The following is a 23,757-nucleotide window of genomic DNA, read 5'->3' on the forward strand; positions in this document are numbered from 1 at the left end:
CTAACCCTTTAGAATACCCTCTTATCTAATCCAATTGCACTTACATGGAGTTCTGTATTATTCCCCTCTTTCTGTAATTCTTATTGTAGCAATTAACAGTGGATTATTTGTCCAACTTCTAAATCTGCTGCTATATGAAATCTAAAAGTAAACCCAAAGCCTAAGGAAGGAGGCATTTGCCAGAGATGAGTGGCAGGAGCCAAACTTCCAACCCTTTCTTATCAACTACCTCTCTACCATTTGTTTATATTATCCTGATTTGCCAAGACAATATTTTATTCTGTTCTAATCCTTTATTAGACTTCCAATCTACTAAGCTTATCTGCACTTTTTAAATTCTGAAACCACAACTTGGGTCCAATAATATGTATAATCCTCATAATACAGCTACTTTCCAATTACTTTTGACCTTTTGTTGTGTATGTTTCTTTAATCCTAAAATTATGATTTCCAGTTTGCATCACCAAAGTTCTTTGTATAAATCAAACAAAGAAAGGGAAAAATTTGAATAAACCTATCTATTTGAGAATGATAAACAATGTTGCGAAAGCAAGTAAATCTGGTCTTTATTATTGCCTTTGGGAAAACTTTCATAATGAAAATATAAACACAGATGTTAAAAAGTGGAAGGGCAGAATAAGTTATTACTAGTGTATTATTTAGAGAGTTAATATTTGAAATTATGTATTTCTAAAAGCATTGTTACTCTGAAAATATAGTACTCACACTTGTCCTCAGGCAAGTCTGAGGTAGTTATCTTAAAATAACATGCATGTTCCTCTTTGTGGAAGAACAATGCATTTATAGCAGGGCAGAGAATTTATCACCCTCCAGTTAGAACTGGGCTAGATTCCAGTTTCCCCTATCTGCCATGCTGAGTGGGCTGAGAGGACTACACCATCTATGCTATTCAGGTAGTCTTTGATCACAACTGGGATCAGAACCTCCATCACTAAATGATGTAGTCAGTTAGTGAGTTGTGCCTGATTTTACAACCTCGTTTGCGGTGGTCATTAAATGAATCAACACAGTGGAACAACCTGCCTCCAGAAGCTATGAATGCTTCAACACTGGAAATTTTTAAGAAGAGACTGGACAGCCATTTGTCTCAAATGGTATAGGTTTCCTGTCTGAGCAGGGGGTTGGACTAAATGACTTCCAATGTCCGTTCCAACTTTATTATTATTGTTATTATTGTTATTGTTATTATTGTTATTATTATTCATCGCACAGTCAGCCAGATGTTCAGACTGGATTTGACATTTTTGTCTACCTATCAAGTCCTTACCAAGGACCTGGGATAGGCAGATGTCGATTATTATTATTATTGTTATTATGGTTGTTGTTGTTGTCATTATTATTATGCAAATCCAACTTCCCCCATTGACTTTCTTTGTTGGAAGCCCCCTCGGAAGGTTGCAAATGCTGAACACGTGATCCCAGAATACTGCAATTGTCATAAATACATTGCAGGTTGCCAAGTGCCCAAATTTTGATCATGTGGCGATGGGGATGTTGCGATGGTCATAAGTGTGAGGACTGGTCATAAGTCACTTTTTTCAGCACCATAACTGAACAGTTATTAAATGAATGGTCATAAGTCAAGGACTATTTGTACACCCAGTATACCTCCAACAAAGTATATCTTCACCTTGCAGATCTTCACTCAGCCCTCAAGAAAGCCAGCAATGATGGGTGAAAATTAAGGAGATGGAGAGAAATAGAAATGGGGGTATCAATAAACAATTGAATCAGGCAGGTAACCTTTAATTTGATCGGCAGCACAATTTGAATATTTAGGGAGCAACTTGGAGATGGCAAAGGATGGTTAAACAATGTTGATCCATGGAGGGGAGGGGAAGGGAGGAGAGGAGCTTCCTTGGAATTGGGTAGGGCTCTGTTTCACAAATAAGGAACATGGAAGATTTAAAGAAGACAGTGGAAAAAAACAATAAAGGCACAACCTTTCTCAACTTAGTGCCATCTAAATCAGACATGTCAAAAACAAGTCCCGGGGGCCGGATATGGCCCGCGAAGTGGTTTCATGTGGCCCGCGAAGCCATCCTGGAAACAGTGAGGGAACGGCCCCCACTGCCTTGGCCCTGGCCAGCCAGGAACCAATGTACAATTTTGTGATGGCCATCTATGCTGAAAGGCATTCAATCTTAGCTCCACAAGACCGTCTGGAAACAGTGAGGAACCAGCCCCTGCTGTGTCGGCCCCACCCCCTGGGTGCATGCTGGGGAGGTGTCACCCTTTGTGAGGAATGAAGAAATGCACCATCGCCTGGAAGTGGCCAGCAAATGGCCCTCGCCTACTTCATATATCCAGCTTGATGGGCTCTGGTGGAGGGGTTTCAGCAGGCAGTGAGGTTCCTCCAGTGGACCATGCCTTGGCACTTGCCCTGGTCCCAACCCCTTCTGCCAGAGACCCTCAGACCTGTCCCACTCCTGCCCAGGCCCCCACAGGCATCCTTGACACGAACGATGTAGAGCTGGCCATGTCCACCCAATAGGCCACACCCACTCTGTCCACACCCATCCAGTAGACCACACCCACCCTGGCCACACCCATCCAGACCCCTAAGGGCAACTGCAATGCTGATGTGGCCCTCAATGAAATTGAGTTTGACACCCCTGATCTAAATGAAGTCAAACTAAACTTTGTAAGGATTATGGAAAATCAAATACTCAATTTTCTTCAATATTTCAAGTTGACTGCTGCTTTCTGAGTCAGGATGAAAATTTATTTTGTCCATAAACATAAGGGAAAGCTCTGGAAAATAATCAAATTGAATGCAGTGACCTAGAGAAATATTAATTATTTTTATCATTAGATCAGAGGTAGCATGCACATGGTGAATGCATGAAGCCCCATCTTAATTCCAGTTAATGGATTTCTTGTACAAGAGAACTATCTGTGACTCAAAAGAACTGAGCACTGTGAAAGAATAGCAACTACAGCTGGGCACTGATCAGATTCAGTGTAAAACTCAACTTCTTACTTTCACAGTAACAAATACATAATTCAGAAAAGTTCTCCAATAAAAAAGAAAATATTGGTCTAAGTGGATAAGATTTTTTTCCTGTAGCTTCAAGAACTTGTTTTATTCTTAGCGGAGAATGCAAAAAGGAGAATACAAAAATTCACCATCAACTCATTTAAATACACTTAAACAACTTCATATTACAAAATAGCTGTAAATTATTTATAGTGTGTGGCTGATCTGTTAAACACCTCTCCCTATCCTCCTTTCTACCATTGGGGCAACAATCTACATTGTGATGGTCTTTGTTTCATGCCATCAAATATCCTATAGACCAGTGGTTCACAAACATTTTGGCCTCAGAACCACTTTACATTCTTAAAATGACTGAGGACCCCAAAGAACCCAAAGTTTATGTGGGTTATATCTACCAATAGGTAATGTAGTAGAAATTAAAACTGAGAAATGTTCAAATATTTATTTGACTTCATGAACCCACTGAAAGGTCCTTGGGCTCTTCTCTCCACCATTCAGTCAGAACTGAAAAAGTTTTTTTGGATGAGAAGTGAAAATGTCTTCAAAGAAAAAAAAAACCAAAGAAAATCCAATTGACTTTTGGAAATCACTTTTGGGGTTTCTTAAGGGGCTGCAATTTATTCATAAGCCTTCAGAATAGACGAAGTTAAAACAATTACCGACAACATAAATTATCTTCCATACAAGTTGATTTAGTATTTCCTGTTGATACAAAGTTAATTTTTTGGAACATTATTTCCCATTATCTTAAAAGATATCAGGGTAATGTATTGTAACAAACAATTCTGGCTTTCTCATAACTGACATTGAATTTTAGCAGCAAAATTATCAATTTCGAATGGGGAGGACGGAATCATCAGTATTTTCCAAACTAAACTGGCTGCTTAAAGAAGAGGGATAACAAAATATCAATACATGAAATTTAAACATTATCCTATTGCTCACAAGATAAAGATAGACGATAGCCTATTTCCTTTTGTCTCTTAATGTAAGCTGCTTCTCTTTGGAGCTTGTTATGAGATGTGGAACTTAAGTGCTTACTGAATCTTTGATTTGGGCAAGCAGTGCCAAAAGGTAGGGAAGAAAGGGGGGAATTTTAGTTTCTACGCTTGGGCTGGGAAAGGGAAGTGGAAAGAAAGAGCAGATGGCTTATAAAGAAACACCTAGGGAAGGAAATTGTGGTTACTGTGACAGTTTTGGAAAACTCTGGTTTTTGGCTCTATAAATAGGAGCAGTTTAAGGAACATGGTGGCATTCCTCTTCTTAGGCATGACATCAGAGCTGAGTTCTCTGTTGAATGGTAGCAAGTATTATCAGCACTACCAGATAACTTTTTTTACATTGCCAAGCTTTATTTGTGCATTATCACATCTAATTCATTCATTCATATATTTCTTAATTTTTAGATCTACACCATCTTGCCACCACTGCAACATGCAAAGACTGTACTTCCACAGTTCCTTAGCTGAAATTATGCAGCCCCCAAAACTGGTTTCCTTATGGCCAATTTGGGATTTTCAGCACATTTGTTTCTCATAATGAACTTCTTAATGGGATGATTTTTATCTGCTTTTAGTGCCTGAGTTTTCATCAGTTTTTCCTCATTGAACTGCTCCATATTTAAATAGTGGCTGTGTTGTCAAGGTGCTTGACCTTGAAAGGGAAGCAAGCTCGAAAGAGGGGGGAAAGGAAGAGGGAGCCCAGAGCATTAAATATTTAGGCATTCAGAGAACATGATTCCTGAAAGGCAGAGATGTGGTAGAGTCTGGGAAAACATGACCTGCATGCCAAGGGAAAGGCTTCATGACTTACTGATGAAGGGAGAAGCATTCGCTGAAAGGGGCAGAAGACAGTGGAAAAAAATTCTCTTGACATACCTTGTCGGTGTAGACGAAGAACAGAATCACCACCGTGAGCTCCAGCACAAATATAATTAACAGCATGATAAAAAACTGTCAAGAGAAGAGGGAGCGGGAGAGAAACAAAAGTCCAGAAACATCAAAATCTGGTTTGTCTTTCTGACACTGAGCAACACACAAATCCATATACAAAAGGACTGGGCTTATGGCTAGCTTTGGTTGGGGAGAAAAACCTGCATCTGGGTAGTACCACTTTAAATGCAGGTGGAGAATCCACTTCTTGGATGTTCTTCCACACAGGAAAACTAGCATGCCAAAGAGAAAGGCTAGAGTACAGCTTTTCCTCTTGCCACACCATAATTTAAGTGAACACTTTTAAAAACAGTAGCATCCAGTGATTTGATCCTTACCTGTAGACTGAAATGGTGCACCTCAATAACTTCAGTGAGAACTAGGATGAGGTTATCTAGATGCGGATCAACATTCCCCTATCTAGTGGGTTTCCTCCTGATTTCCTATAATCCCCAGAGTTCCCAGCAAGCATGGTAGCCATACTGATTAGTAATAGCAATAGCACTTAGACCAGTGGTTCTCAACCTTTTTAATGCCGCAACTCCCAACCGGTCATAAGTCGGAGGACTACGCAATTGGTCATAAGTCGAGGACTACTCAACTGGTGCAGCACCATTTGCAGAATGGGACTTTTGGCGGGCTCAGCAGGGCAGAAACAGCCTGGACAATTCCTATTGGCTTTTGAAAGCCAATAGAATTAGACTCTATTCGAGAGAGTCTATTCTATTGGCTTTCAAAAGCCAATAGAATAAAAGGGAGTAGCATAGCTAAGGAAAAGGGGAAAAAATGGCGGACTGCGTTGTTTGGCGATCCCCGTGAAATGGTCGTTCAACCCCAAATGGGGTCCCGACCCACAGGTTGAGAACCACTGACTTAGACTTATATACAGCTTCATAGTACTTTACAGCACTCTCTAAGCAGTTTACAGAGTCAATATATTGCCCCCAACAAATGGGTCCTCATTTTACCAACCTCAAAAGAATAAAAGGATGAGTTAACTTTGAGTCGGTCAGAATCAAACTCTACGCTGTGGGCAGAGTTAGCCTGCTGTACTGCTTTCTAACCACTGCGCCACCATAGCTCTTCAAATTACCTTAGATAATTTCTAAAATAACAAATATGCAACCAAAGACACATGGTGTAAACTCCCTATACATAAGATAATTTAAAATATGCATCTGATATCGAAATAAGCTTAAAACTATAATGATAATTAATCTAGAGACAAGATCAGATATTAAAAACTAGCTATGCGTATCATTCTGCTGATTTGTTTTATTTTGCTTTTTTTGGGGGGGGGAATGAAAAACAGTTTCGAGCTAAATGGATGAGCCAAGTATTTTTCTAACACAAAAGAATTTCCTTTATTTATTGAATTTATATTTTTCCTTTCCACTAACAATTCTGCAACACACGTAATACTTTTGCCTCCAGCAAGTTTTCTGCTTAAAATCAGTATACATGTTGTTCTTTTTCCCCTCCAGGGAAAAAGGTATTTCAAGAAACAGCTACAGGATGGCAGTGACAAAACACCTTAAGAAAGAATTAAGCACCCTTGCTTCTGTTTTTCCACCACTCAGCTTTGTAGAAGGTGGGATTTTTTTTTTTTAAAAAAAGAAGTCAATGAAAAGATACAAACAACTGTACAGTATATATGAATGGGGAGAATATTGTTTAGATCATTAAAAATGAACTAATTCATATTATCCAGGCATATAAATATATATGTTAACCAGAAAACAATAAGAGATTTATATTTGCATTATTCCTAATTTTGGAATACCATTTTCCATTCAAAATTTACACAGAAAAATATATCCATTACAGAAAATTAGCACAAAAGTGGATGTATATTGGAGGAAATCACAAAATATACAAAACAAAAATGAATTTTAGAAAAAATGTATACATTAAGTGAAATATGTACTGAAAAGTGATGAATACAGACACAGGAATAGGACAAAATTGCTGTAAGGATGGAAAAAAGAGAGAAATAGAGGGAACTTTTATTTGAAATTATCTTGAGACTGACCATACACACACACACACACACACACACACAGAGTTTTGTACTACATAGGGATTTTTTGTTTTAATAAGTTTAAGATTCAACTAAGAAGAGGTTATAATTGCTAGTATTTTAGTTCTCTGTAAGAATTGCATAATCCTTTGGCTTCACAATAATGAACTATTGAATCCGTTTACATGTTTACACATCATATCTCTGTTTTATAAATCATATGCACCTTGAAATCAGTTTCATTGTAACTTTTTACTTCCTGGTGAGTTCAACAGTGATAGAAAATTAACGGCTTGTTAATATTTGTTGACTTACAACTCCCAGCATTCCCAGCCAAGAATGAGCAATGGTAGAAATTGTAGTTCTGCAACGGAATCCCATCCTGTCTCTAAATGATTTCATGGAGTTGAGCAAAATCCTGCTTCCTGTTTGTTTCAAAGCCTTTCTAAAATGCTTTAAAAGTAGACGCAAGCTGGATTATTTCTATGGCAATACAGCCAAAACTGACTTCCAGAATAAAAGACAAAATAAGTTTAAACAACAGTGATAATAGATGGTAATGAAGTAGAACAGAATGTGACACCCCCGGTTGCTAATAGGGACCAATAATTCCTTAAATGTGACATTTGCAGATCACCAGTTGCCTATTTGCTTCTAGATTCCATTTAAAGTATTAAGATTGGTTTTCACTCTGAAGGGTTAAGGCCAACAAGTAACAACAACCAACAAGCTGAATTGAGCTTTGTTAAGAAAACAGGTTTTTCCCATTCATGTTTAGGCTGCTAACAGCTTTTACAAATTTATTTGGTTAGCTTGAATATGACTGCTTAGTACTTTAAATATTTAATAGTAAGTGCAGAGTTGGTTTTTTTTTTAAAAAAATGTATATTATCTTTTAATGTAAATGTGGCCTGGGCAATATCTATTTGTCATTTGAAAGTTCCAAAAATCCCTTCCTTACCAGGGCAGCCTGGTTTGGCTTCTCTCTTTGTCACCTGCCCTCATCTCGCCCACAAAGTGGCATAGTCTGTAAGATGACGATTATCACAATTTCACGAATGAGAGTTGACTTGAACCTGTACTGCCCTGCTTTGATAACAACATTAATCACTGCACCATGCTGGCTCTCACTATTTTGTGTGCCACATGTGTGATGTGCAATTTTCTCTCTCCTCGTCTTCCTTCTCTCCCCCCATAGATTTGTTTACTAAAATTAGACCGAAAATGCAGTGCACAGAATAGATAAATCCATCACAGTAGGATATATTGTAGGAGGAGTGGCAGAACCTGGGGACGGAGTCAAAAGAGAGATGAACCTAGAATCCTTATGTAGCCATAACTGGATTAAGTCCAACCTCTCCTGAATTCTGTGGACCCCTATCTAACTTCAAGCAGGTGCTAACTATTGGTTGAGAAGATTCCTGTGCATAGGAATGTGTTTAGCAATAAGTCAATTTAATTGGATATTCATGTGTAGACCTGGTCTTTCACGCCTGACAATATGGAATAAGGAAATAGTATGGGAGAACGGCTCTCTGTTATTTACAGCTTTAATTTCTCCCTTAGGCAATTCAAGTAATACAGGGATAACAAAATGAATAAATTCCCCCCCCTTCCGTTTAGCAACAGTGGAAGTTATGAGCAAAGGTGAGTTAATCAGATTCTTAATTTAGCTTTAAAGAATCTGAAGGAATTCCATATTTGGATCTCCCTTAATCCTGTTCATCCTGTACATCTCACAGTCTACGCTCAGCCCACCACAGTTCTGCTGAGAACACTTTCTTCAGCTCATGTCCCTAATATTTCTGCTCATTTCTGATAAGCAAGTCACTTTATTTCCATAGAAATAATACTGGAATACTTCCATTGGAAAGAAAAAAAATGTGTCTTTTAAAGGCCTCACTTAACTACAATGCTGCCCTGAAGCATCTTTTTTTAAATTCAGTTAACACACTTGCATCCCTCAACCCACCAAGTCTAATCCAAGAAGCTGATTGCTGTCTTCATGTCCTGATTTACCATGAGTTGATCAGGTTTAAACCAGTTGGATTTGACCAGATCTAATTTACAATAGCATGCTTCCACAAGCTTCACTTTAATTGGATCCATTCAACATAGACTACCAGATCCATCATCAAAAGAGATGCATTATTAATTTGCAGTCTTATTCTTCAAGCTTATTGGAAAGCAATCTACATGGACTTCAGTGAAATGACTCCTCAGTTGAAACATTTTTCCTCCTATGTTTTATAATTTCATAGATTTATTAGGGAAAGGATCAAGTGTTGCAGAATTCTCCATAAGAATATGCCCCTTGTCCATCTAGCTTAGCATTATTCTCATTGGCTGGCAGCAACTCTCCCAGGCTTCTGAATAGAAACTTCCCAAATCATACATTGAGATGCTCAGGATAAAATTTTGCATGCAGAAATTTTTGCTGCATGCAACGCTGGAAGGAAGGAAGGAATTGGTCTGCTTGACTACTTTATATCTCCTTTGAGTCCACATTTTTGACTAGTAATATTTGCAACTATTGTGAGAAAACTACCAACATGGACAGAAATAAATAAAGATACAAATATACAAAGATGTTTCCTTTGATGATGAAGTTGGCTGAAAAATAGCTTACTGATTCAACTGTGCCAGTTGCTAGAGGGGACAAAATACGATCAGCTGCATATGAAATTTTCTCCATATGCATAAATTGCTAGAACCGAAGTCAATCCAGCACTGGATTAACTCTTTATCTAACAGATTCACAGTGCCTTTGATTATATCTATTAATCTATTGAATTGCTGATTAATTAATTAATTAATATTTACACTGCATTCCTAATATTATAACAAGAAACTCCTTGTGTTTAGGAAGGCAGGATTGCTGTTGAGGACCAAAGGAAAGGAATGGGGGAGTTAATAAGAAACTGATATTCATAAGCTTGGAACAATGCTCAAAAATTGGATTTTTTTTAAAAAAAAAACCTCTGTAAAAACATTAATCTGAAAGTAATTCTCAAAGGACATTGTGCGATTTATTTCTAAATAAGCATGCATAAATTGTGGCTATAAATTAACTTTCTAAAGCAAGTGTTCTTATTTGCCAAGGTCTTCTCAAACAAAAGAGAAAACTGAGCAGGTTACAATGCATTGTATTGCCATTCAGAACCATTCAGAAGGCAATAACTAATTTATTGCACCAAATGTCTTGAAATCTCAGCAGAGGATTTTCCTTTGTGAACTGCAAGCCCTTGTGAGGGAATACGTGTATTCATGTGTGTGTGCTGCAGATGTTTTGAATTATGCTGATATTGTACGCAGTTTTGTGTTATCTCTATTTTTTTATTGTTCTGGTTTTGCTTTGAGATCCATACAAAAGAAAAGTGACACATAAAGCTGATTAAATGAATGTGACTAGATTAAAATAATGTACCCAACGGAATAATGATAAAAGAATAATGAAATGTTCCATAAAGATTGCAAGTGGATATATAGGAGCATGTTTGTAATAGTGCATTAAAAGAATCTAGAAAATTTTTACCTTGCATTTCTTATCTTATCTGTCCCTCTCAATATTATATTATATTCATGTCATCTCCAGCAAGAAAAAAAAGGGTATTAGGGATTATTATCAGTCAAGGAATTTTGGCTGGCGGGATCCAGGAGAAGGGCCTTCTCTGTCGTGGCTCTTAACCTGGGGTGAGATTGGCTCCCACCTTCTGATCTTTTGCAAGAGCCTGAAGATTTGGTTCTGCCAGATGGCTTGGGGCGCCCATGGGGGAGTATCACACTGGAGATGGTTGATTAATTAAGAATTAATCCCACCTCCCTGCCCTTGCACGGCCAACTCCCCACCTCCTTTCCAATCTTGTGACTGTGATTTTACTTTGATTATATTGCCATTTTATTGGGTAACATTTATTTCTGATGCTTTTAATGTTTTTATGTTGTAAACTGCCCAGAATCACTTTGAAAGATGAGATGAGAGGCAAATAAGTTTAAGAAACAAAGAGACAATGATATTTCAGGAATGGAATGGAATGGAATAGAATAGAATAGAAATATTTATTTATTGGTCAAGTGCAATTGGATGGGATAATGTGATAGATTTTACGTTTTGATTTTAAAAACAATATTTTATATAATATTTACGATTTTAGATGTTGCTATAAATGACAAATGGAAATGAGTTATATTTTAATAAATTAAAGAGATAATAATATTTTAACTCCCAATTTCAAGCCTGTAAAATTTCAATGGCAAAAAAACATAATTTGATGAATGAAAGCCCAGTCTTTCAACCAGCACCTTTTCCATAATAAAATAAAGCTCAAATAATCTAGAATGAAAACCATGACTTGCCACTACCCCAATTGTGATCTTCTCCAGTTCTTATTATTAAGAGGCTTAAATTAAGGTTTATCTTCTACTGTATTCTACTAGGTTTAATGGACAGAATATTCTCTGGCTAGCAGCAATACATCACCCGATTGAATCTAAATTGGCATATAGTTGTAATCATTTCTCTATCATCCAATTGCCTTGACAGGTCACATGAGAACAGCATCTTTTTTTTCCCCCCTACCAGATCTATCTACAGAAGCTGTGCTAAGTTCTGCTTATAACTATTGGTCTTCAGAGGGAGGAAAAGATAATTGTCAGGGGTGATATAGCTACAGGTATTCATTTCATTTACTCATTTAAGGATTTTATTTTACTTTCTGTATTATCCTTTTGATTATGTGTAATGTATAATTTATGGCTGAGCTTTTTATACTAAATCAAGGAGTAAGACAAGGAGACTGCAGCTATAAATGTGGACAGCCATGTTATTTTTAGTTTGGTATAGTTGATAGTAATGGTATCAGCTTCTGAAGGTCTTTGATCCCAGTTTTCAAATGCTGAGCACAGTGTTTGTATCTAACTGATCCTGCCAAACATATTCAAACTGACAATCTCCAAATTAGATAGCAAATAATTTCAGAAGATGGAAAGCACTGATATATTAAGTCAACGCAGACTGAAAGCTGATGTATAATTGACTTTTCATGTATCAAATACTTTTTCTGATTCAAATCTATTATACTTACGATCTATGTACCACACAGGAAATTACTTTTTCCATCAGAAGTTACCACTGATATTGGAGAAAGATTTTTACGATAACACACCACAGAGCATTTGATGTTAGATGTTCCAAAGGACTTGAAAACTTATTACAAGTGGATCTAATAGTCAAATCTTAGGCTGACTCCAAGGTTACACTACTCAAGGCAGCCATAATATTTATTTTTATTTGGGGGGGGGGGAGAAATCAAATAGCTTGGGAATGAAATTTGGAAAATATATATGTTCTGCATTTTTCCTTTTATACATTCAAAAAATGAAATTATAAATTGCCTGGATAGGATTCTAAGCTTGTAACTTTGCTCATTTCCATTTTAAAGGAGCTCAAGTAGAAAAGATGAGAAATACTTCTGCTACCACATTCATGATAATAGTCTAGATTGGCATACATCAGTATAATACATATTAAACCATTCAGACCCAAACTATAAATGCAGCTACTTCTCTGTATTATTTTCGGACAACCATATTTAGAAAATTCATTATTTCTGTTTTATCTGACCTGAAATACACAATTCCAATAAACCAGCCAAATTGTATACCAGGTTCTATGATTAAATGGAAGGAGTAAAAGGAAAATCAAGATTGTACAGCACATGGAATAGCACAGTTAAGTAAGCTTCCCAGCTGAAGTGCTAAAAATAAAGAGAATAAAAATGAGCTTTCCTATGGCTTCTGGGGATTGCAGGTAACTGATAGAAGAACGATTTATGACCTGAGACAACACAATCCCAATTGAAAGCATTTACACAGAACCTCACAAAGATGATTAATCTTGCTTTGCAGTGATATAAATATGACTCATATGTATGACGGCTGCAGTGTCCCAGGGTCATGTGATCACCTTTTGCAACCTTCTGATAAGCAAAGTCAATGGAAAGCCATATTCACTTAATAACCATATTATTAACATCTACAGTGATTCACTTAACAACTCCAGCAAGAAAGGTTGTTAAATGGGGCAAGATTCACTTAGCAACAGAAATTTTGGGCTCAGCTGTGGTCATAAGTCAAGAATTACCTGTAATACAATCCAGTCAGGTTAACATCTAGATCAGGGGCCTTCAAATTTGGCCCTTTTATGACTTGTGGACTTCAACTCCCAGCATTCCTCAGCCAGGCAAGCCAGCTGAGGAATGCTGGGAGTTGAAGTCCACAAGTCATAAAAGAGCCAAGTTTGAAGGCCCCTGATCTAGATATTCAGTGGGAATGATACAAACTTTTGCCAGATCAGTAAGGATTATTTGCACAAATGCCAGGGCTGATGTTCTAGAATTAGAGCACTGTTAAGAAATTGGTCGAACGAGTGCTCCAAAAGTTGGATATGCAAGTATGCTAGGAATGTGTAACAGGACACCAAACATCTCTGTGTTACCTGGTCTACATTATTTATTACTAGTTTTCCCAAGGCAAAGGGAAAGAAAAAAAGTGCTTGTGACACCACATAAATCAAGATGTGTGTTTTCAGAGAATAAATTCACCCCTTCTTTCACTTGGGCTTCTAACATCATTTGGTAGCATTAGCCCAGCTAGTAGAATGAGAAAAGAATGGTGCCTTGATTGTATGTCAGAGAGCTGATTAAATTGGTATTTTATGGCATTTTCAGTATTTTATGACTTTTGGAAGAAAATAGACTCTAATCAATAAAATGTCACAGAATACCAAAGCTACAGATCTCTGTCACAATCTAGGCATGATCATCCCAGCTTTTTCTAGATAACCATAGGCACAGAATAGCAGAATATCCTTTCTCTCTTTTAAAAAGGAATTTGATTTTAGCATCAAATTAGGATCCCTTAGGATCTCATGTCCCAGTAGATAAAACTTGAGTCGACAACTTGAGTAGACAACTGCTATAACATCTGCTCTCTATGCATGAGCTGGTGAATTAGACATAACATCAACAGTACATTTTTGGCCCATCTCAAATTCGACAGTTGGGATTTTTCAAAAGAATTAAAGGAGGTCAAGAAACAAGCACGCAATACCTAGCACACTCAGCTAGGTATTCCTTTGGATAATAAAAGTTATTAAGTTTTGACTTCAGTTAAAAAATGTATTTTTCAAAGATGTCCAAAACCTTTGCTCTATGGAGGCTGTTCTATGATATTTTTATGCCTGGTTTCAATGTATTTGTCTTTTAGGTTTTTAAAGATATTTTAATTGTACAGAAATATTTTATTTTTAGGTTTTCCATCTTGTTTTCTATTTTGTTGGGCAATACAAGAGTGACTGACTAATTAGCCATGAAGTTTTTTTAAAAAAGAAAATACTAATAAAAGTCGTAGTAGTAATAATACATGACAATAGTTACTGCAGAAAGAAGTACATACCCTTAAAAAAACATACATTAATTATGTTAACACACATGCATATTTTGCACATATACATGCATGTGCGCACACACACAATCATCATCAACGATTTGGATGAGGGGATAGATGGGGAACTCATCAAATTTGCAGATGACACCAAACTGGCAGGAATAGCCAACATTCCAGAAGACAGGCTTAGAATACAGGAGGATCTGGACAGACTTGAACACTGGGCGCTATCTACAAAATGAAATTCAATGGTGAAAAAAGTAAGATTCTACACTTAGGCAAGAAAAAACAAATGTACAGGTATAGTATAGGGGGTACCTTGCTCAATAGTAGTAACTGTGAGAGGGATCTCAGAGTCCAAGTGGACAATCACTTAAATATGAGCCAGCAGTGTGCTGCAGCTGCCAAAAAAAGCCAACACAGTGCTAGGCTGCATTAACAGAAGGATAGAATCAAGATCATGTGAAGTATTAATACCACTTTACAATGCCTTGGTAAGGCCACACTTGGAATACTGCATCCAGTTTTGGTCACCATGATGTAAAAAAAATGTTGAGACTCTAGAAAGAGTACAGAGAAGAACAACAAAGATGATTAGGGGACTGGAGGCTAAAACATATAAGGAACGGTTGCTGGAATTGGATAAGTCTAGTTTAATGAAGAGAAGAATGAGGGGGGACATGATAGCAGTGTTCCAATATCTCAGGGGCTGCCACAAAGAAGAGGGAGTCAAGCTATTCTCCAAAGCACCTGAAGGCAGGATAAGAAGCAATGGATGGAAATTAATCAAGGAGAGAAGCAACCTAGAACTAAGGAGAAACTTCCTGAGTTAGAACAATTAACCAGTGGAACAACCTGCCTCCAGAAGCAGTGAATGCTCCGACACTGGAAGTTTTTAAGAAGAGACTGGACAGCCATTTGTCTGAAATGGTATAGGATTTCCTGCCTGAGCAGGGGGTTGGACTAGATGACCTCCAAGGCACCTTCCAACATTATTATTATTAATCGCACAGTCAGCCAGATGTTCAGACTGGATTTGATATTTTTGTCTACCTATTGAATCCTTACCAAGGACTTGGGATAGGCAGATGTGGATGTTTGATGGTATTACAGATATCATTGCAGGATGGAAACAGTTCCTAGTAAGGCCACCTTTTGCAATTGACTAATGGCGAATTTGTCAATGCCAATGGTATTCAAGTGATGTTCCAGTTGTTTTGGGATTGTACCCAAGGCACCTATTACTATTGGTACTACCCTTGCTTGCTTTTGCTACAGTATTATTATTATTATTACTATTATTATTATTATTATTATTATTATTATCATCATCATCATCACATCAATAGAGTGCCCAATCCTGTAAATCTGTTGAAGATTGCAGTCAGTACTTTAAGCATTTAAATGAATTTTCTGGGGAGTTTTAGGACTTCAAGGCATGTGAGGGATGTAGAGAAGATTGGTACTGGACGTATGTCTTCCAGCAATAACTTGCATGGACCCACAAAGTCTCTTCCTAGAAAGAATAAATCAAAACTTTGCTAAAATTATTTATTTCACCCATAAAACCCTCTGATAGACACATTGTTCCAGAGCTGCCAGCTTCTTGTTCTGTATCTTTTTTTTTTTTTCCCCAGTTCAGGACTTTAAAATTCTTCCTGTTGCAGAAAATGAGGTCAGGTTCTGCTCACTTCTGCTATGCAAAGACTGATATCTCCTTTAAGCAATTGGAAGTAGCAGATCTCTAAAGTAAAGAAGACGACTTTTAATGGATATTCCTAAATGGTTGTATTGATCCTACACCTGAATGTAATGGACACCTTGGCAGCAATAAGTAGATGCCAGTTCACATGAGACATTTGCATTTTGAACTTCTGCAACACTTGCACCAAGGCAGAATATCCTCTGAAGTAAAGATAACTAGAGGTCAGGATATGAAACATCTGACTGAATCCCTCTTCCTGTTGCAGAAGTCCTGAACTGAAAAAAAAAGATATAGAACAAGAATCTGGCAGCTCTAGAACAACGTGTCTCGTTGCCTGAGTACACAACTTCTTGGCTAGGGAAGAGTGCCTGTATAAAATACTGTTAATAATAATAATAATAATAATAATAATAATAATAATAATTTGAACTTGAACACAATTGGCATTGACAAATTCGCTATTAGTCAATTGCAAAAGGCGGCCTTATTAGGAACTGCTTCCATCCTGCGACGATATCTGTAATACCATCAAACATCCACATCTGCCTATCCCAGGTCCTGGGTAAGGATTCGATAGGTAGACAAAATGCCAAATCCAGTCTGAACATCTGGCTGATTGTGCGATGATCGATAATAATAATAATAATAATTAATAATAATAATAATAATAATAATAATAATAATAATAATAATAATAATAAAGTTGGAAGGGACCTTGGAGTCATCAAGTTCAACCCCCTGCTCAGGCAGGAAACCCTACACCATTTCTGACAAATGGCTGTCCAGTTTCTTCTTAAAAACTTCCAGTGTTGGAGCATTCACCGCTTCTGGAACAGGTTGTTCCACTGGTTAATTGTTCTAACTGTCAGAAAGTTTCTCCTTAGTTCTAGGTTGCTTCTCTCCTTGATTAGTTTCCATCCATTGCTTCTTGTCCTGCCTTCAGGAGCTTTGGAAAATAGCTTGACTCCCTCTTCTTTGTGGCAGCCCCTGAGATATTGGAACACTGCTATCATGTCCCCCCTCGTCCTTCTCTTCATTAAACTAGACATACCCAATTCCAGCAACCGTTCCTTATATGTTTTAGCCTCCAGTCCCCTAATCATCTTTGTTGCTCTTCTCTGTACTCTTTATAGAGTCTCAACATCTTTTTTACATCGTGGTGACCAAAACTGGATGCAGTATTCCAAGTATGGCCTTACCAAGGCATTGTAAAGTGGTATTAATACTTATTATTTATTTATTATTTATTAATAAAATTTATATGCCGCCCAATCCCTAGGGACTTCACGTGAACTTGATTCTATCCTTCTGTTAATGCAGCCTAGCACTGTGTTAGCTTTTTTGGCAGCTGCAGCACACTGCTGGCTCATGTTTAAATGATTGTTCACTAGGACTCCGAGATCCCTCTCACAGTTACTATTATTGAGCAAGGTACCCCCTATACTATACCTGTACATTTGGTTTTTCTTGCCTAAATGTACAACCTTATTTTTTTCACTATTGAATTTCATTTTGTTAGATAGCGCCCAGTGTTCAAGTCTGTCCAGATCCTCCTGTATCCTAAGCCTGTCTTCTGGAGTGTTGGCTATTCCTGCCAGCTTGGTGTCGTCTGCAAATTTGATGAGTTCCCCATCTATCCCTTCGTCCAGATCATTGATGAAGATGTTGAAGAGCACTGGGCCCAAAACAGAGCCCTGGGGCACCCCACTACACACTTCCCTCCATGTAGATGTGGTTCCATTGAGGACCACACGCTGAGTATGGCCGGTCAGCCAGCTACGGATCCATCTGGTGGTGATGCTGTCTAACCTGCATTTTTCTATCTTATCAAGTAGTAGGTTGTGATCTACTTTGTCAAATGCCTTACTGAAGTCCAAGTAAATTATATCCACAGCATTCCTCTGGTCCACTAATTTTGTCACGTGGTCAAAGAATGCAATAAGATTTATCTGGCATGATCTGTTTTTGACAAATCCGTGTTGGCTTTTAGTAATGACTTTGTTTGCCTGTAGGTGTTCGCTAATTCATTGTTTGATTTTCTTTTCCAGAATCTTCCCAGGTATTGAGGTCAGGCTAATAGGTGTGTAATTTCCTGGGTCCTTGTTTTTCATTTTTTGAAGATGGGAACTACATCAGCTCTTTTCCAGTCCTCTGGTAGTTCCCCAGTGCTCCAGGATCTTTGAAAAATATAGTTCAGTGGTTCTGAGATCACATCTGCCAGTTCCTTGAAAACCTTGGGGTGTGATCCATCTGGTCCTGGTGATTTGAACTGGTCTAGACTGGGCCTTTATTATCTCACTTTTCAAAATTTCCCAAGCCTCTTGAGTTGTTTTCCCCTGGAGGATTCTCATCCATGGAATCCTTCCCAAACCCTCTCTAAGTTTATTGAAATTAGCTCTCTTGAAGTCCAAGACTCTAGTTTGACCGTGTTCTATTGCTTGTGCTTCCATAATGTTGAATTCCAATATCGCATGATCACTTCCTCTCAAGGTTCCTATGGCTTCAACACCTTCTATCATTTCATCTCTGTTAGTGAGAATTAGATCCAAAATGGCTAATCCCCTAGTTCCCTTCTCTACTTTTTGGGAGACAAAGTTGTCTGCTAGGTTTGTCAGGAATCTGTTTGATCTTCCACTTGGTGCAGAATTTGTCTCCCAGTTGATGTCAGGGTAGTTAAAGTCCCCCATTACTATTGTGATGTGCTTCCTACATACCTTAGTTAGCTGACTAGGAAAAAATTAATCTATTTCCTGTGTTTCGTTAGGTGGCCTATAGTACAACTTATGGCAATGTCGTCCCCCCCCCTTTATATTGACCCATATGCATTCAGGACAGTTTTCATCATTGTTGTGCTCTATTTCTGTAGAGATGTAGTTATTTCTTATATAGAAAGCCACCTCCTCTTTTATTTGGTCTGTTTCTTTTAAATATTTTAAATCCCTCTAGCTGTGTGTTCCATTTGTGGGTTTCATTCCACCATGTTTCCATAATGGCAACAATATCATATCTGCCCTCATTAACCTGAATTTCTAGTTCACCCTGTTTGCTGTTCATACTCTGTGCATTGGTGTATAGACATTTGAGTCTTTTATGACCGACCCTACATAACCTATGTGGTGCCTGAGTTCCCCTAATGTCTTACCACCTATTTGGTTAGTGCACTTTGTGTGGCACTCACTATTAAGAGCTTGATTTTGCTTGACAGCAAGGTTGATGTTCTTGTCCACACACATATCTATGTTACATGCACTGATAGCCCTATAATTTTTAGATTGCCAGGGACAAGGATGTTCTGTATCAGCTAGCTCACTGTCCCTGCTGTTTAATTTAAATATTCCTCCAGAATATTTATTAATATTTATTAATTTGTTAATTATGGCAATCAGAAATGATAATTCATTCATTCATTCATTCATTCATTCATTCACTCACTCACTCATTCATTCATTAAATGTATATGCCATATCAATCAGACCTTAAAGAGCGTGCAATACATACAAGATATTCATATATACTGCAATTTATAAAATACAATATTCAATATTCTGCATGAACAGATCTTATTGCATGGATAGAAATATTTTTAATAACCAGAGCAATCACAAGGGGCAGTGAGTATCCCTCTAAAAATAATCTTTAATAACTTCTTCCAAATTTGCCTGAGGATTTCATATCTACTCCAATCCTCTCCTCTAAGAGAGCAAAAATTGGATTTAATATACACAGCACAGGATGTCAATTTCCAACTGACTCTGTTTTGTTAGATTCTGGCATGTAACACAATTAGAATTGCTGTGCAAATCCTAGTTTAAAGGTAGGTCAGTCAGAAAAAGTGATGGGGAGGTGAATAAGAAAAGAATACCTCTTTGAATATTTGAATTTTACATTTTCTTATCTGACCCTCCAAGAATAACCCCCTCTACTAGTTAAAACAAATTAAAAGAAAAGAAAAGGCTCTGAGTTTAATTGGCTATGAAAAATAAGGAGCAGGGAAACTTACACAAAGTGTAACTTAATACCATGAGATCTCTATAATATCTCATAGAATCTGGTCTTTGCTTTTTAACAATCTGATCTTTGCCATATATGACATGGCCAATTACCAGAAAAGAAAAAAGATATCTCATTTGTTGTTCAGAAATTTCATTCTAGGTCTGTCAAACAGTTGGCAGACATTTGTTATTCTAGCTCTGTCAAACAGTCATATTGGAGATGATCAAATTGTGGATTTCTACTTAAAGATCTTCTCCAATTCTATATTTCTATGATTCCCTGAATCATAAACCGTAAGTGGAGAATGAGCACTAGCTGAAGAATGAGGTGATATGTAAAATAACAGGTGCTGCATTCTGACTAAGAAGTTCTAAAAGAAGTCCTAGTTTAAACTTTAAATTTTCACTCTATCCAATCTCATAGATTTAAATGTTATTTAGATGCAAGAGATACATTTTTGGGATCTGAATTTCTTAAAAGAAAGAAAAGAGAAACATGTAATGAAGAAACAAGAACTCACTAATACAGAATGGAGCAAAATAGTTTAATTTGGGACGAGTTAAAGGATATTTGGAAACAGTGGATTCTGAAGTTACTCTTAAAATTGTCTGCTCTTATACATTGATTTAAAAGCGGTTATACAAGAGGAACAAATTTTACTGGATGAGACTGAGATTTAGGGCCGATTTGAGTTGATTCTTTACCATATTCTTATTTTTTTTCTTTTCTATTTCACTATTTCTTTTCCCCTGTCTATCCCCTTTTTTCATTCTTGTTAAAGTTTGTAGTATTCTTTTATCTTTGTAACTGCAGGGTTTATTATGGAATGGTTCTGCACATTTTCCATGCATGGTCCTGCCAATAAAGAGCACGGAAATACAAAGGCTCCTGATTTAAATCATGATGACATCGTGTACGTACGCCATGTTATCATCATACCCTGCGCTACTTATGCCATTTCCATTTCCATCCACAAACTAGATAAATGACACAATTCACATAATTTGCATAGAAAACATGGCACACGTGACATCATTTGCCTCACTCCTTGACCCCCCCATGGAGGCCTATGGGGAAGCACTGCCTGTCTTGTCACATGTAGGAAAAGAGGTGCAAGGCTCTAGTGAATACATGAACTACCAATCACTCTGAAATAGGATACAGACTTATATTTGAAGAGAGAGATTTTTGTGAAATAAGCTGGTCATGAATCATATGAAAAAGTATGCATTTATTATGTTGGGCAAATCTATCTTTCAAACATCTTCTAAACTATTCTAATCCCAACAGTGCTAAAGAAATTCAAGCAAGGGAACCACCCTTTCTGGACAGTCTTCTACATTAGTCAAAATAATAATAATAATAATAATGATGATGATGATGATGATGATGATGATGATGATGATGATGATGATGGAAGGTTAGACTAGAAAATAAGATCAGCAAGTTAAGATCACATGCAAGCAAGCTAGAACAGATGAAAGAAAAGAAGCTGAAGAACAAGAAGACCAAAGAATACCTAATCAAGAAATACCACTTAGAAACAAGGAAGATCAAGGAAGCACTGGAAATAATAAAGCAACAAATAACAGCTATAGCCAGGAAAATCAGTAGATATGAAGCTCGAATTGCAAACTATAGGCAGAACCTCCAATTTCAATCCAATCAGAAACGTTTCTACCAATCCATCAATGGAGAAACTGCAAGGAATCAGTCAGTACCTGACAAGGAAGAAACAGTGCAGTTCTGGAAGCAGATATGGGATAACCCAAAGAAATACAACAAGGATGCGGCTTGGTTAAAAGAGGTGGATGCAAATAAAACAGAAGTTGAAATGAAAGAACTAGTAATAACAACAAAAATGGTAGAAAAAAGAGCAAAGAAAATCAAAAATTGGTCAGCACCAGGTGAAGATGAACTGCATGGGTTTTGGTTGAAACATCTAACTGTTATACACCAACTCATTGCCAAGCAGTTCAACAATATTCTACAAGGAGGAGAAATTGAAAAGTGGCTAACAACTGGGAAAACCTACCTAATAAAGAAAAGTCCAGCAAAAGGGGCAACACCAGGCAACTACAGGCCAATTACCTGCTTACCAACAACTTTCAAATTACTAACTGGTGTGGTAGCTGATGCAGTACAACAGCATCTAGTTAAAAACAATCGCTTTCCACCTGAGCAGAAAGGAAACCGCCCCAATAGCAGAGGAACAAAAGATCAACTCCTAATAGACAAAATGATCTTGGAAAACTGCAAGAAAAGGAAGACCAACCTAAATGTGGCATGGATTGACTACAAAAAGGCATTTGACTCTCTGCCACATGACTGGATAATCAAGTGCCTAGAAATAACAGGAGTCAGTAGAAACATCAGAAAATTTGTGCAAAGATCGATGACACAATGGAAGACACAGTTGCAGATCAATGGTGAGAGACTGGGAGAGGTTAATATCAAGAGAGGAATATTTCAAGGAGATTCATTATCACCATTACTATTTGTTATTGCACTGTTTCCTCTGTCAACAATACTGAATAACTCAGGACATGGCTATCAAACATCAAAAACATCTACCAGACTATCCCATCTCCTTTACATGGATGATCTGAAGCTGTATGGAAAAACATCATCTGAAATAGAATCGCTGCTCAACACTGTCCGTATATATAGCCAAGATATTGTTATGGAGTTTGGCTTGGACAAATGTGCCACACTTACTATCAAACAAGGAAAAGTAGTGAAAACTGAAGGAATCAAGATGCCCCACGAAAATAACATTAAGAGTCTGGATGAGGAAGATTACTACAAATACTTGGGTATCCTTCAAGCTGACAACATCAAGCACACTGAAGTCAAGAAAAAGATTAGAGGTGAATACATCAAGAGAGTGAAGAAGATCTTAAAATCCAAACTCAATGGAGGAAATACCATAAAGGCAATCAACACCTGGGCAATCCCAGTCATTAGGTACACAGCTGGAATAGTGGACTGAACTCAAGCAGAACTAAAAGCAATGGATAGGAAGACCAGAAAAATAATGACAATGAATCATGCCCTTCATCCACGCAGTGACATTGACAGACTTTATCTACCAAGGCAAATAGGTGGGCGTGGAATGCTACAAGTACATCAGATGGTTGAAGAAGAAAAAATGGCTTTGGAAGAATATCTGAAGAACAATGATGAAGATGCACTGAAATTAGTATATCAGGAAGGCTTACTGACTACTGGAGAGACCATACTGGTCTACAAGAAAGACCAAATGAAGAACAGAATAGAGGCATGGGAAGACAAAGCACTACATGGCCAATATATTAAAAAAATAGCTGGGAAAGCAGATATTAACAAGACCTGGCAATGGCTAAGAGCAGGAAAATTGAAGAAAGAGACCGAGGGACTAATTCTGGCTGCACAAGACCAAGCCTTAAGGACAAATGCATATAAAGTCAAAATTGAGAAGACAGCAACAGACAGTAAGTGCCGCCTATGCAAAGAAGCTGAAGAAACAGTGGACCACCTGGTAAGCTGTTGCAAGAAGATTGCACAGACTGACTACAAGCAGCGGCATGACAAAGTAGCAACAATGGTGCATTGGAAGATCTGCAAAAAATATCATTTGCCTGTAAGCAAAAACTGGTGG

At 37.5% G+C, this 23,757-nt stretch overlaps 1 protein-coding gene across 3 annotated transcripts in view; it reads right to left on the reverse strand.

Annotated features, from left to right (window-relative positions):
• Nucleotides 1–23,757, reverse strand: part of TSPAN4 (tetraspanin 4) — a 692,998-nt gene that overhangs the window by 60,065 nt on the left and 609,176 nt on the right. For all 3 annotated transcript variants that reach the window (XM_039321934.1, XM_039321933.1, XM_039321932.1), the window contains one exon: nucleotides 4,900–4,974. In XM_039321934.1, coding sequence (XP_039177868.1) covers nucleotides 4,900–4,974 — 75 coding nt within the window. The remainder of the gene's footprint in view (nucleotides 1–4,899; nucleotides 4,975–23,757) is intronic.

This window comes from Crotalus tigris, unplaced genomic scaffold (assembly GCF_016545835.1).
Source record: "Crotalus tigris isolate CLP2741 ecotype Arizona unplaced genomic scaffold, ASM1654583v1 scf7180000023830.6690815, whole genome shotgun sequence".
Lineage (NCBI taxonomy): Eukaryota > Metazoa > Chordata > Lepidosauria > Squamata > Viperidae > Crotalus > Crotalus tigris.